Raw genomic sequence first — 13,153 nt, forward strand, 5'->3', positions numbered from 1 at the left:
AGATGCCAGTTTCTTTTGTGCACCTGTAAATTCTGAGCCTGCCAACTACGGTACTGCCTGCCAGTGGTACTTCAATTGCAGGAGAATGGTGTGGTGATCCTGGTTTCTCTGATTGCATTGTGTTTTGGTTTTTTGTTCCAAGGATAGATCCATGGTTTAGTATTTCTCTTTTTTTTCTTTGCGGTTCCCTCAGCGCACACATCAGTATCATGCACTATATAAATCCTATTACATAAACAATAAATCCATGGTGTATATAGGCCCTACACAAGTAGCTGTATTTGTCGTTAAGATCTGTTTGTCTTCCCCAAAGCCTAACAGATACTGTAGTATATTTGTTGAGTGCGGTTTTAATCTACGGAGGAACGATGGATTGTTCATTATACTACCGTACTTACCCATTTCAATTGCTTGGGCTTAACAAAGCATCTAATAAATCAACTAACAAATATAAATAAATTATCACTTCATCAAGAGCTTATTTTCATTCCAGAATTTTCTTCAGTAAATTTCGAAGTCAAAATTGTTGCTGATAATCCAGATGGTATACAAGCAACTGTTAAAGCATTTTTGGAAAAATGTGTGTACTGAATTAAGCACAAGTAATTTTTGTGCTTGAACAGATCCTTAAAGGAGGTAAACCCTAAGGAACTAATCCCAGTATAGGTACTACAGTATGACCTAAACGAACATTTTTGTAATTACATTTCCAGCATTGAACAGAGAGACTACCACCATCTGGATGGAGTTCATTGAAGAGATTAGCACATACTCAATTTAAGCAGGAGAACGATTTGCCCGACTCATTTCAAAATACAAAACATGTAACTTTTTTACGAAATATGTTTAATATTATTTACTTTCAAGAAATACTTAAAGCTATGATTTTGTGATAAATTACAAATCAATATGGTAGGCACCTTTTGTTTTGTTTGTATTTTAAATTTTTATTTATGTAACTTTATACTGTTTTATTTGAATTATTATTTGTCAATGGCATCCCTGGCATAATCATGCTGTTTTTTTGGTGATGCTTCCATTTAATGAAAATAATGTTATGATGAATGAATTATTAACAACAGATTACTGCCCTGTATAGTACATGAAGTCACTATAAATCTGATAAACTACTCAATAGTATAATAAAGCATTTAACAGGCAACATACATTTTGGGCATTTCAACCTCTGAATTGCAATATGTATCTTGTCTTTTTTTCCCATTTCATTTATTTCGTCCAAAAAACATTAAAATCGACAAACACAAGATAACAGAGAGCAAAAAACAACACTCAGTTGGCCGGACGGAATTGCCAAAATGTGAACTGAATCACTGTCTAGTGGCTCTCCAAAATCAATGAGTACAGTATATTGTATATTTATCCTAAAATATGCCTTGCCATTTTTTGCCTTAGAGTGTTTATAGTTTTAGTTAGCCCTTTAAGTACAGACTTAGTTTAAGTTCCATCGCTTGTATTGCAATATGTCTTGATTTATGTGTTGTTGAAGAAAATCTGTCGAAGTATCTGGAAACTAATTTCATATAAACCTAGTTGAGCATGTTGACCAATACCTTGTAAAGAAACCACCACCACCTAACAATGTATTTCTTTTGTTCTGTACATGCTCTGATATTTTGAGATCACTGAGGAAACAATTAATCACCATTTGCTGTCTTCCTTGTGTTTTTGCACATGTCATACATACAAAAATATATTTACTGTAATAGTCTATTTATAAATACTGTATAACAGTATACTGTCTACAACAATGATAATACCTGTAGGAGGATATAAATGTTTGTGAAATCTAAATATTCAGCCCACACAAGTCGAATCAGGAAAAGGCCTACTTATCCATTGATTTTATTGTAATCAAAGTATGCTTGGTAAGCACAGGGTTCCCCTAATGAGCAATGCAAAAAGTGCAACACTGAATTTAAGTATTGTCATGAAACATAAAACTATGTATATATTGCGGTTTACCTCTCATTTCTTTTTCTGGTATATTTGTCACTAGTATCGGCTAGCATTGTTAATCCTTATATTATAAAATAGGAAGATTGTGTTTTGATGTTTCATTGTGTTTGTGTTGATATTGGCCCAAGACGGCACTTGCACCAATGAAAGAAATTGAATTGAAATGAAATAGAGCATGCATCCTTGTCATTTTTCCTCTTCAATATGAAAATCCCAGTTTTTTTCATGCTTTGAAAACACTTTTATGTACTTATACATGAAATAAAAAAAAGCTGATCATTGATGCGTTCATTCTTCCATTTTACTGTACTTACAAGAATTATTTCAGCTGAGACAGCGATTGGCTGAAGAGCTACATAGCAGACAACAGTTAATACGTAGACTGGTGAAATCAAGCCTGACATCTTCATACGTTTTTCATACCACAGATAATTCTAGAAATTGATGCTGGAAAAAAAAAGAAACCATTAAGAAGTTGTATCTTAATTTCTCTTTGTAAATGTTAGTTGATAATTAAATAGTTAGTTCGATAACTAATATAAAGCTTTTTGTGTTTTTAGTACATTTTAATGGTAAATTATTAGGTTTTAAAATGCCTATTCCAGAAAGCCTATTCTAAACCATTAAGATTATGAAGTCATTCATGCATAATGAATGGTAGCCAACGTCCAGAGGGCGCCACCTGGTGTTGTAACGACACGACTGTAGTACTCTATAGTAAGTCGATTCCAGTAAATGGTCATTTAAAAGCTTTTAATTTGAAAAATATGAAAAGAAAAAAAAGTCAATTTTGTGGTTTTGGTCACTAATGCTGGTTTTGACATGGCGAATCACTGGTACAGTGTGGTTGATATAACTGATACACAAATGTATTATCAGCTGCACAATCATTCACATCACAGTGATATTCAGCAACTTTGATTGTTTACTACAAATTTCCCCCCAATTCCAGTGCACTGGTCCAAAGGGCATAGGCACTGTATATCAGTTGTTATCTTGTTTATGGTATACTGTAGAATAAGAAAGTAAACAAATAACAAATAGCATTAAACCTTGATCACAGACTGACAAAGCTGATAACCAGCTTTTTGAAATTATAATTAAAATACTCAATATTTACTTTAATAAAACCAGTACTGTACTATATTCATTTTTTGGCAAGAGAATATTACAGTACTGACTATGGGCCTACATTGCTCAACAGACACAGTGAATGTAGGTTTACCTCTAATAGTCATTTAAACTTAGAAGTGATGTCAAAGTCATAACCACTTCCCATGACTACAGTATAGTGAGTGGTCACAAGGTGTTTTATTGTTGGAAGGTGTAACCATACAGTACTGTTAATGCTTGCCATTATAGGATGATAATTAATCTTGGGAAACCCTCAGTAGTATGACACTTGCTTATAAATTGCATAATGATGCATTTTTGTATTTTTAAATATTTTTCTAAAAATATGAATATGATTATTATCAATAGAGACCACAACGTCCCATGACAAGTAGTGTACCAAGGAGGAATTTCCTCTGCATAATACCAATGTCCAAACACAATAACAAGTCCATGTCTGTACCATAATTTCAATGTGTCATACATCCTTTCTATTTTCAAAATGTGTTTGTCTAAACCCTGAGCTAATAATAATCTATTGTCAGCCTAGGGCAGGGGGTAAAGAGGTAATGCTGGGAGAGGGTGATGCATTTAAAGTATACAAAGCAACATCTATTCAGTAGGAAGGGTACTGTATGAGAGTGCCTTTTCCGAGCATCTACAGGTGCCAACTGTTAAAATGCAGGGGTCCCAAGTTGAAGAACTCCATTCGCAGGAGATTTTGTCGGGAACCTTTGGACGCCTGCAAATACAACGTGCGTAGCGTTGCAGCCAATACCCAACTACTCATATCATCAAATACTTGACATTCAATGATCAAACAAACAGTTAAATTGCTAGCTCTTGCTTTCATTTTAATTTACACAATGTAAATTAATACCATGAAATTAAAGTAGATTCCAGAATTTATGTACAGTAGGCCTAGTCTAATATTCAATACATTATTCATTAATTTACACTTAGGCCTACATCAATATTAATTAAATCAATTTAACACTTCTTTTCTGGCATCTGTTAGTTAAAAATTTATTTTCGACTATCAATTAATAATTGTGTGATTATTTTCATGAAGCAGCTGGATAAAATTAATTTTATGCAAAAGGTTGGCAGTAGGCCTGTTGTACGGGTCAAAGGGTGTTATTAAATCACACTGCAGGCATGGTCAGGCCGGGCGTCGCAAGTATGGGCGCATCAACATTGATTCCATTTTTGCAGCAGCTACTGTAATTAATTGCAAATGCATTATAAACAGTGATGGTAGGGTGTGGAATAAACTTATTTGTGATTGTTTATGATTGTTTTTTAACATCCTGAGTCATGTTTTTACCTAGGCCTAGGCTAGAGCTAATATTCAAAATTAAATAATTAAATTTTAAAAAATTTATGGGAGAATCTTTTCTATGCAGTAGAAAAAGGTAGGCATACGGTAGCACGGTAGATTGCTGCTAAAAGCGGTAGACTACCACAAGTAGCGGTAGACTTGGGACCTCTGCAAAATGTGCTCACCTCACCCCAAACATGGAGCTGAGGTGCATGTGAACTACCTGTTGGGAACTTTTTGGAACCCTCTTCTGAAAATTTCTGGCACCGCTTGAGGTTTTATTAATAATTTCAGTGTGTGATGCTGGGGCGGATGCAGGATTAGCGGTAGGGGGTATGTGAAAGTCTGTACCACCTCAGCCCACCATGGTTGGGGTTGAGGTTTTGAAAATTGTAAGAATATGAACCTCCAGTTGCCTGGAAATTGCACTCTCATACCTTAAAAGTCTTACCAGTAATTCATACTCTATCAACTATACAGTATAACAATTATTTTTCTTAATATAATTTAGGGGGGTGCAATCGCACAGTCTGTATCTGCCCTAGTAATGCTTGAATAATTGATAGTTTTAGTTTTGTTGCTTATTATAAAATGCTCCCTGAAAATGTTGGAATATGCAAAATTCCGTACATTTATAAACACAATTTTTTCCTAGACCACTTAGGTGGTTGGACCACGTCCTTCACCCATACACAAGGTAAGTTCTGTTCAGTTTTTATACTGATCCACCCCATTTCTCAAACTGGTTACAGGCCATCCAAGGCTCACAAACATTTCCAATAGAATGGCACTGGCTATCAACTTATAAATGTATGTAGAATACCCTAGCCCTAGTTTTTTTTCTAAAGGTATACTGTAGTACAGGTAGATAATTATTAATTGTTTACTTACCATGTAAACTAAAAGAATATATTCAACATCTAAAATCAACTTAGTTTTTATCTTGAAAATGACAATCTGAATATCAAATTTGAAACATCTTGATATACTGTACGATAATAAGAACAAAGCTCTCTCAGATCTCATCCACCTGGCATGCAAGCTAACATTACAATTGAAATTTGAATAAATAATAAATTCATAATTATCTACCATGTACAATGTTTGGCAGCAGACAATAATGAGAACAAATCCCTGTATGAAATATCTACCAGCAAATAACAAAAGTAAATTAAAGTTCTAATTGTGTTGATGAAATAAAGACAAATTTTAAATCAATTTAATGCTACAGTAACTATAGTCTATTGCATTGCAATGTGCCTGTTCTTAGAAAAACTTAACCAAGTGAAATTATCTTTTTTAGAAAATATTTGTCTGGTCTAAAATTATGGTTGAGGTTCTTTTAAACTCCATAAACTGACACTTTAAAAACTACAAGTTAAAATTGTTGGTTACAATTTTTTAAGCAAGAATTTTTATTCTCTCCTAACGGTTTTACCGCTAGGAGATTAGGTTTTTTTTTTAAAAAAACATTTACTGTTATTAAATATAAAAATGCGAGTATGTGAGATATAGGAGTACCCTTGCTCGAGATCCTATTGTGTGGTTGTAAAAAATGTGATGTTGCAATGTGACCAGCTCACATCCTCACAATATATACAGTATTTATTTCCTTACATAAAATGAACTTTTTTTGGTATAAAATAGGGGACAAACTGTATCAACCAATCAATGAAAGCAGGCCTGGACTGGACATGTTGGATTTATCCCCTGAGAACACCAAGCACATCCCATGAAAGTCTGAACACTTCCAGTGGGATCCATCTGTGACCGGGAAAATCCCTTATTTTTGTTCAAAGTGTACTATGTTCTTTAACACACGCCATATTGCACAAACAACAATCAGTCTGAATGTCTCATCGGAAAGACAGTATTCTATTCAAACTTGCATTTCAACCCACCAGTAGAAACACAACAGGAAACAGAATTGAACCATGGAACAAGTTTGTGAAGATCTCCACCTTTCAGCACACACCAGTGGCTACCACCAGTTCAGCTTCAGGACCAATGTTGCTCTCTCTATCTAACTATCAAATGGGAAAATTAGTCTTGTTTACAGTATATAATATGAATGCTTTATGCAGATTTATTTGCTGGTGGTACAGTATGCATTATGATTACAACATAAACCTACTGTACAGTAGTAGGTACAAAAATTAAGTTTCTGGACAACGCGTGGCATATATTTTGTGATTTTTATTCACTAAAGCATAGTGCACATGCTCACGTTTAGTTATAGATGAAACACGGTTGTTATACCATGTTGAATCTTTATCGTTTTAACACACAAGAAGACTGAGAGTAAATAATGGGTTATAACTAATTCATAACCTTTACATGTAACTACTTTAATACCATATTTAGTAGGCCCTATTGTCATTATACATTATTTCTGGAGTGCAACTTAAATCTGCCCAAAATTTATTGCAATTATTTCTATAAAAAAAAATTTAATGATGCTATTTCCACTGCTATTATAATATGTACCCCAAATCAGTTACTAAGTAGCCTAGGCCTAACCCTTGCTAAAACACCCTGCCTCGAGCCTGCGCTCCTGCCAGTGCAATCAGACATGGCTGTCCAAGCAATAACACAAACTAAGGAAAGGAACAATGCTTGTGGGTGGGCTAGATTAGTTACTGTAGCTTTGAAAAAAAAATATGTAAGCCTTCTAACAAAGTTAACTTCGGATTTATGATGAATAAAATTTAATTAATTAGTCTGTTAATGATTCAATATTAAATTAATTAAAGTTATGACTTGAGTTTTGGAATCAATATAATAGTAACAGATAATAGTTGTTTTTTATTTCTTATTTATTCTTAGGAGTCACACAATTCAGCAGCAAATATACAGAAAAGCAATGTACAGTACTGTATCAGATTCAAATTTGGCAGTCATTGAGTTCCATTTAGTGTATTAATACAGTAAGCAAGTTGTCACAAGCAGATCTTTTTTACACAGATTTCATATTGCACAGTACTACAACCACTCACGTCAGCTCGTTGCATGCACACATGCACTGTAAGCCAAATAGTGGATAATGGTTTTCTATGTTGGTCATTTCTTCATTTGTTATATTTTTCTAACAATAGTTTAAAATAGATCTTAAAAACATTTCTCCTATAAAGCCTTGATAAACACATCCACTCTCAACTTTCATTTCACTGGAACCAATTAATTTCATCCCATATGAATTGACAGTGAAACCTTCGCTTTTGAGTCGGTAATACACAATTCTGCAGACTATACATAAATCATGTCAAACTTCCTGTATGTCAGTAACATTGGCAACTATTGAATTTGCTGTATAGTGTACGTTTGAATTTTACAAAATTAAATACTGCAATTAATTCAGATTTCATAAAACCTGAGGCCTGCATTTTATCTGACATCAATTAATGAGTTTCTGGTTTTTTTCAACTTTTATTCAAGTAGATGGTTGAAATTTAACTTTTCAAATTCAGACCACACAATTTACCTCTGTCCATTAATAAGACAAAAGAGAAAGAGATGACATCACCTCATAGTACTGTACATGGAAACAAAAAATGGGGAAAGAGTGGCAATGGACTGCTTCACACAGCAGTGGGTGAAAACAGCCTGATGATGATGATGATGATACTATCAAGTTTTGAACAATTAAATTTTTTTCTTAAATGTGAAACATCACCAATTTATCATAACAATTACCAAGCTATGTTTCAGGTTTTGCACTATGACAAAAAAAAATTATCAGAATTTGGTTTAGGGTGGCCAAAGAACCATTTCTGTTTTAGCAAACAAGTATTAATGGTACTATCGTAATGTATACTGGGCTACCCATTTTGGTACCCATACTTGGATACCCATAATTTTGTCATAAGCCTTGTTCGCACTGGATTTTAAAAATGGTAAATTTAACCAGGGTAACTTTAAACAAAGTCATGGGTACATTTCACCATTGTTCGCACTTGGATTATTCATGCGGTTAGTTTTACCATAGTTTTACCAAGATTTTAACCTTGTGTATAAAAAATATTGAGGGCGCTAGTTTGTGACTTCAACTTCCGGTTTTGTTCGAGCGGTGTCTACATGGAAGAATTTTTAACCGTATTGCACGTTCGGATTGGACTTCTTGACCAGCGTGGTTAGTTTAACCGAGACCGTGGTAAGTTTTACTGGGCAGGCTGAGGTCGGTAAAATTAACCATTCGGTTTGGTTAATTTTACCCTGAGGGAATTGTAACCGACGTTCGGATTGGATTTTTTTTTGGTCAATTTAGCCAGTGACTTGGTTAATTTGACCAAATTAAGTCCTGTGCGAGAGGGGCTATAGTCTGTTGTACCTTTTCATCCATTTTTACACTGAAAAAGAGCCATGTAGTTTCCTTTTGAATTGATAAATATTACTATACTTTGACTTTAATGATATTCATTACAAATGTCCAAGAGTCACAGAACTTTAAATTACCTGTACACATTAAAGCAATGCCGAATTCAGATTTTCCTGAAAGGATTTTACTATCAGTTTTACAGAGCAAATGTCACATACATATGCCATGTTTTTATGCTGCTGAATCCCATAGAAAAATAAAATACATTAGGCTTACTGATGGTTAAAATGGAGATAATGTAAATATTAAATGAGCGGTTCTCAGGTATACTGTAGGTCACAACTGAAAATTAGGTCGCCAAATAAATTAGAGGGTTGTATTTTAAAATAAACATGATAATACAATAGTTTAGATGAGCATTCAATTTTAACTGAATTGGCCGGTACATTCCTTTAAATACTTCACTGCTAGATTGAGGAAAATGCCAGCAGAGGATAACTATGAATAAATGGTTATTGTTCAGAAATTGTTATATAATGATTGGTATGCTTGACCCCATCCACTGTTATATGATAGCTGATAGCACTACAAAATTATCTATAGTACTTATGCAAACAAGGACTTTATGCAACCATTTATCAATAAGATGAACTGTGCAATAACACTCTTTCAGATGAAGTACTGCATGGTAATACAATTTGTTTACAGCCATTCAGACTATCAAGTTTTATTTGATTTGATAAAAACATTTGACATGCATGGTCATAATGACCAATGCTGTAGCCAGCTACTGAGACAGTCCCACTCCACACAATTTTTCTAATGAGTCCACAAAGAATGGGGCCAAATTATGTAATTTTATATATAAAATGGGTCCACTTTTTAAAAAATGGGTTAAAAATCTCATATTTAGCTTAAAATGGACGGACATTTTAATTAAATAATCAAAATTATAGGCCTACTACTCCCAAAATCGTGATCTTTAGTTGCTCATTCTATAGGTTAAAGAAAATTGAATAATACCGTAATAACTACAATAATTTTAAATTAAAGAATAGATTATAAATATAATAATGTATAATAATGCATTCTTTGACATCTAAAGTAGTATAAGATTTCGGATTTGCGTGATGTAACGCTAGAACGGATTCGCTTATCCTTGACTAGTGTACATTCTCTGCATATCATAGATTTGGTCCAAATGTCTTAGAAACCAGGCAACAACGATAACTTATCGTTTTTGCATGCGGAGATGACTGCTTAGTGACGCCACTACGTTCTAGATCCTACTGTCATTGTGCAATCGAAAGCTCCATATTGTATAAATGTTACACATAATCTCAACATCAAATGTGCAGTTAATTGACACCTGATGCTACAATACATTCAACTCCAGCCTATATTTTGCAGGCTACATTAATTTGATCATGACATGAGCTGCTTTAAATTCAGAAAATGAGTCTTCATAAAACATGTTCTACAATGTAAAATAAATGTATTGTAATGTAAATGTTTGTGCGCAATGTATTGTTCTGTACTGTAATATATTGCACACAATACATTGCATTGTGTATTATTTATAATAATAGATTGAACACAATGTATTGATAATAAGCTGTGATTTTCTCCATGTTGCAACAGCAGGGCTCGAGTGTTTATATGATCGTATTTTAATTTTTGGTACTGAAGATATACTCTTCGCAGGTTCTGAAACAACCTAGACAATTGTCTGAACAAACTACACAATGACAAAAATGCATTATTACCTATTAAATTACTATTGTACTTCTAAATAAAATCAATTTTCTGTATTTTCTACAGTAAGTACTAGGCCATGGTAGGCCCTATTCAGCAAATAAATATTACTAGCTTTGATTTTCTTCTTGATGCTGCAGCAGGGCTCAAGTGTTTTTTTTCTTTTCATATGATTGTATTTTACATTTTGCTACTGTAAGATACGCTACTCAATGCAGGTTCTGAACAAACTTAGAGAATGTCTGAACAAACTACACAATGACAAAAATGTATTTTTATCATATTAAATTACTATCAATCTTGCCAATCAACCAGGGTGACCTTTCTTTAGAAATGCTCTGAGTTCTGAATAAATTTCCACAACCTTGAATGCCATTTTTGGATACTCAAGTGCAGTGCTTCTTAGACTTTTTTCTTTTTTAGAACCAGAATTATAGCGCCTATCACAATCTGCAGATCATACATGGCGATTATACAAGGTGCTGGCATCCCCTGGTCACTGAGTTGGCAGACCCATACATTGTGCAAGTTTCTCTGCTCCCTGTGGAGTATCCCTGTTCATTGCTGCTTGTACGCGCAAAACACGTACATTCAATACCATATACCATCCTACCAGGTACCCATTCATACTGCTGGGTAGAGAGAGGCAAACATTAAGTAAAAGTGCATTGCCCAAAGACACGCAAAGCAACAAGTGTTGGTCTCGAACTCCTGATCTCAAGATCGGAGGTCCAACACCTTACACGCGGCACCACACAATTGAGTGCCACTTGGAGGTTCTTTACTGAACCTATGTTTCAAAACCTCAGCCTCCAAGTACTGTTCAGATGGACATTATTCTGTACAGTAGGTTCCTCTCTGGGCTCTCCATAATTGCATTAAAAAATGAGTAAACATATTAGACAAGCAATTCTTTCAATATATAAGTCTAGCCATTATATACAAGTCCACTAAATGAAGGCATGTGTGTAAGAAAATTTTGTTTCTGGCAATGTGGGTCGCCAGTCGCAGATTATTTTTTTTCTATTTTGTTAAAATGTTTATGGCATCCTCCAACTACTCTAACGATGCGATTGCGAACACAAACCACCCTCTTGAATGGTGCTGTATTTTGACCTACTTTTAAGTTGGGGTACACATGATTATGTTTGATAATTTATACAGACCCTAATCTGTGTTTTTGCTCTTTCATTGCCTCGCATAGTAAAACTAGGCCTGGCAACAATGTACTAGTAGTACAGAGGGAATACCAGGCCATGATCCAACATTGTTCCACTAGGTCATATACTGCCAAGATATTTAAACAAATTCACAACTCATTTACTGTACTCTCTACCCTTAGCCTAGACTCAATTCAGGGGTGCAATGCTATTTAATTTCATAAATAATTTGAGTAAACTTTACCATGTTGGTACAGTGTAACTGCCGATAACTTCTGTGGAAAATGCATTGTAATATAAATCCCGGGGATTTTTTCGTCTGACGCTATTCTACTGTTCTAACCATACTGGTTATACCACTGAGCTGACTGACTGTTTGTTGTAAAGTTAGTTTATCGTATCGAAGACGGTTGGAATGTTAACTTAAGTGAAATACAAGGAATAACACAAAGTGTGACAATTTCCGTGCATAAAAGTGGTTCATCATCTTGTTCTCCATAAATAGATATTTATACATGGGTAGGTGATCGGGTCCACTTTTATTCTGACTTACATAGGCCTAATTGTGTTCCAATTTATTTAATATACTGTAGGCCTAGGCCTATATATAGGTATTTTAATAGCATATATAGCATAGGCTAGGCCCTAGCCTAGCCTATGCTATATATGCTATTAAAAAACCTATATATTCTCTAGGCCTAGCCTAATAGCAAAAGAGGCCTACCGTGCCTCTACCAAGTACTACTTACTAGGCCTAGGCCTAGCCTAGGCCAGGTCTCTACTACTATACTAGGCCCTAACTATAATCAATAGGCACAATCAATAGCCTTGGCTAGGCCACACACACAGAGTCTCTCACCATTTGTTTGTGTGGTGAAAGTGTCCGAACAAATTATACTATGACGTTTTATACTTTTAGAAATTCAACAGTATTACGATCAACACATTCATTACAATTCGTCAAAAGAGTTTATTTTAGTACCTTGTTACATATACTTACCGAAAATGGCATTTTACGCTAAAATATTCTGTTCAAAAACCATATTTTCCATTCGTTTTCTTTCTCACAACAAAACAACGATCACATACAGTACTTGACAATTCAAGCAATCATCCGGAAAGATTCAAACAAAGGTCAGCCATAAGCCGAATTCGAGCAGATCCCTGGTCGAGCGGAAATACAGGGAGAAATGATAAACACGGTAATCAGGAACAGGTAGATATTGGTGTGGTGATTAGTAATATTTTAAAGGAAAGTGGCTTACAACAAGTATATACGAGAATTAATATTTGAATTTCAAAAGAAATATTTTATTAAGAATAAATAATAGCATGTAATAACTGTACATCCATTCTAACCTATTTAATTTATTATTTTTTAATTTCTCTCTAAAAGAGAAATTTAACTTAAAGCAGACATTAATAATGCCGGTATTAAATTATTGGGGATTCCACCAAAGATGGATGGTGTTGGCAGACAAAAATGAAAATAAAAAAAAGACAACTTTTAAA

The 13,153-nt window shown here is 34.3% G+C and overlaps 1 protein-coding gene across 4 annotated transcripts in view; it reads right to left on the reverse strand.

Annotated features, from left to right (window-relative positions):
• LOC117124750 (E3 ubiquitin-protein ligase RNF13-like) overlaps positions 1-12,799 on the reverse strand; it is a 32,348-nt gene extending 19,549 nt beyond the window's left edge. For 3 of the 4 annotated variants that reach the window (XR_004448014.1, XM_033271065.1, XM_033271067.1), the window contains exons 1-2: positions 12,642-12,799; positions 2,292-2,424 (exon numbers count right to left, since the gene is read on the reverse strand). Coding sequence is in view for 3 of the 4 variants with exons in the window: in XM_033271065.1 (XP_033126956.1) it covers positions 2,292-2,387 (96 nt within the window). In the remaining variant the exon portion in view is untranslated. Of the gene's footprint in view, positions 1-2,291; positions 2,425-5,302; positions 5,439-12,641 lie in introns of those variants that run through there. The other variant, XM_033271066.1, reaches the window with a different exon arrangement.
• Positions 12,800-13,153: the final 354 nt, after the last annotated feature.

This window comes from Anneissia japonica, unplaced genomic scaffold (genome assembly GCF_011630105.1).
Source record: "Anneissia japonica isolate Jap-2015-1 unplaced genomic scaffold, ASM1163010v1 scaffold1764_len714935_cov166, whole genome shotgun sequence".
Taxonomy (NCBI): Eukaryota; Metazoa; Echinodermata; class Crinoidea; order Comatulida; family Comatulidae; genus Anneissia; species Anneissia japonica.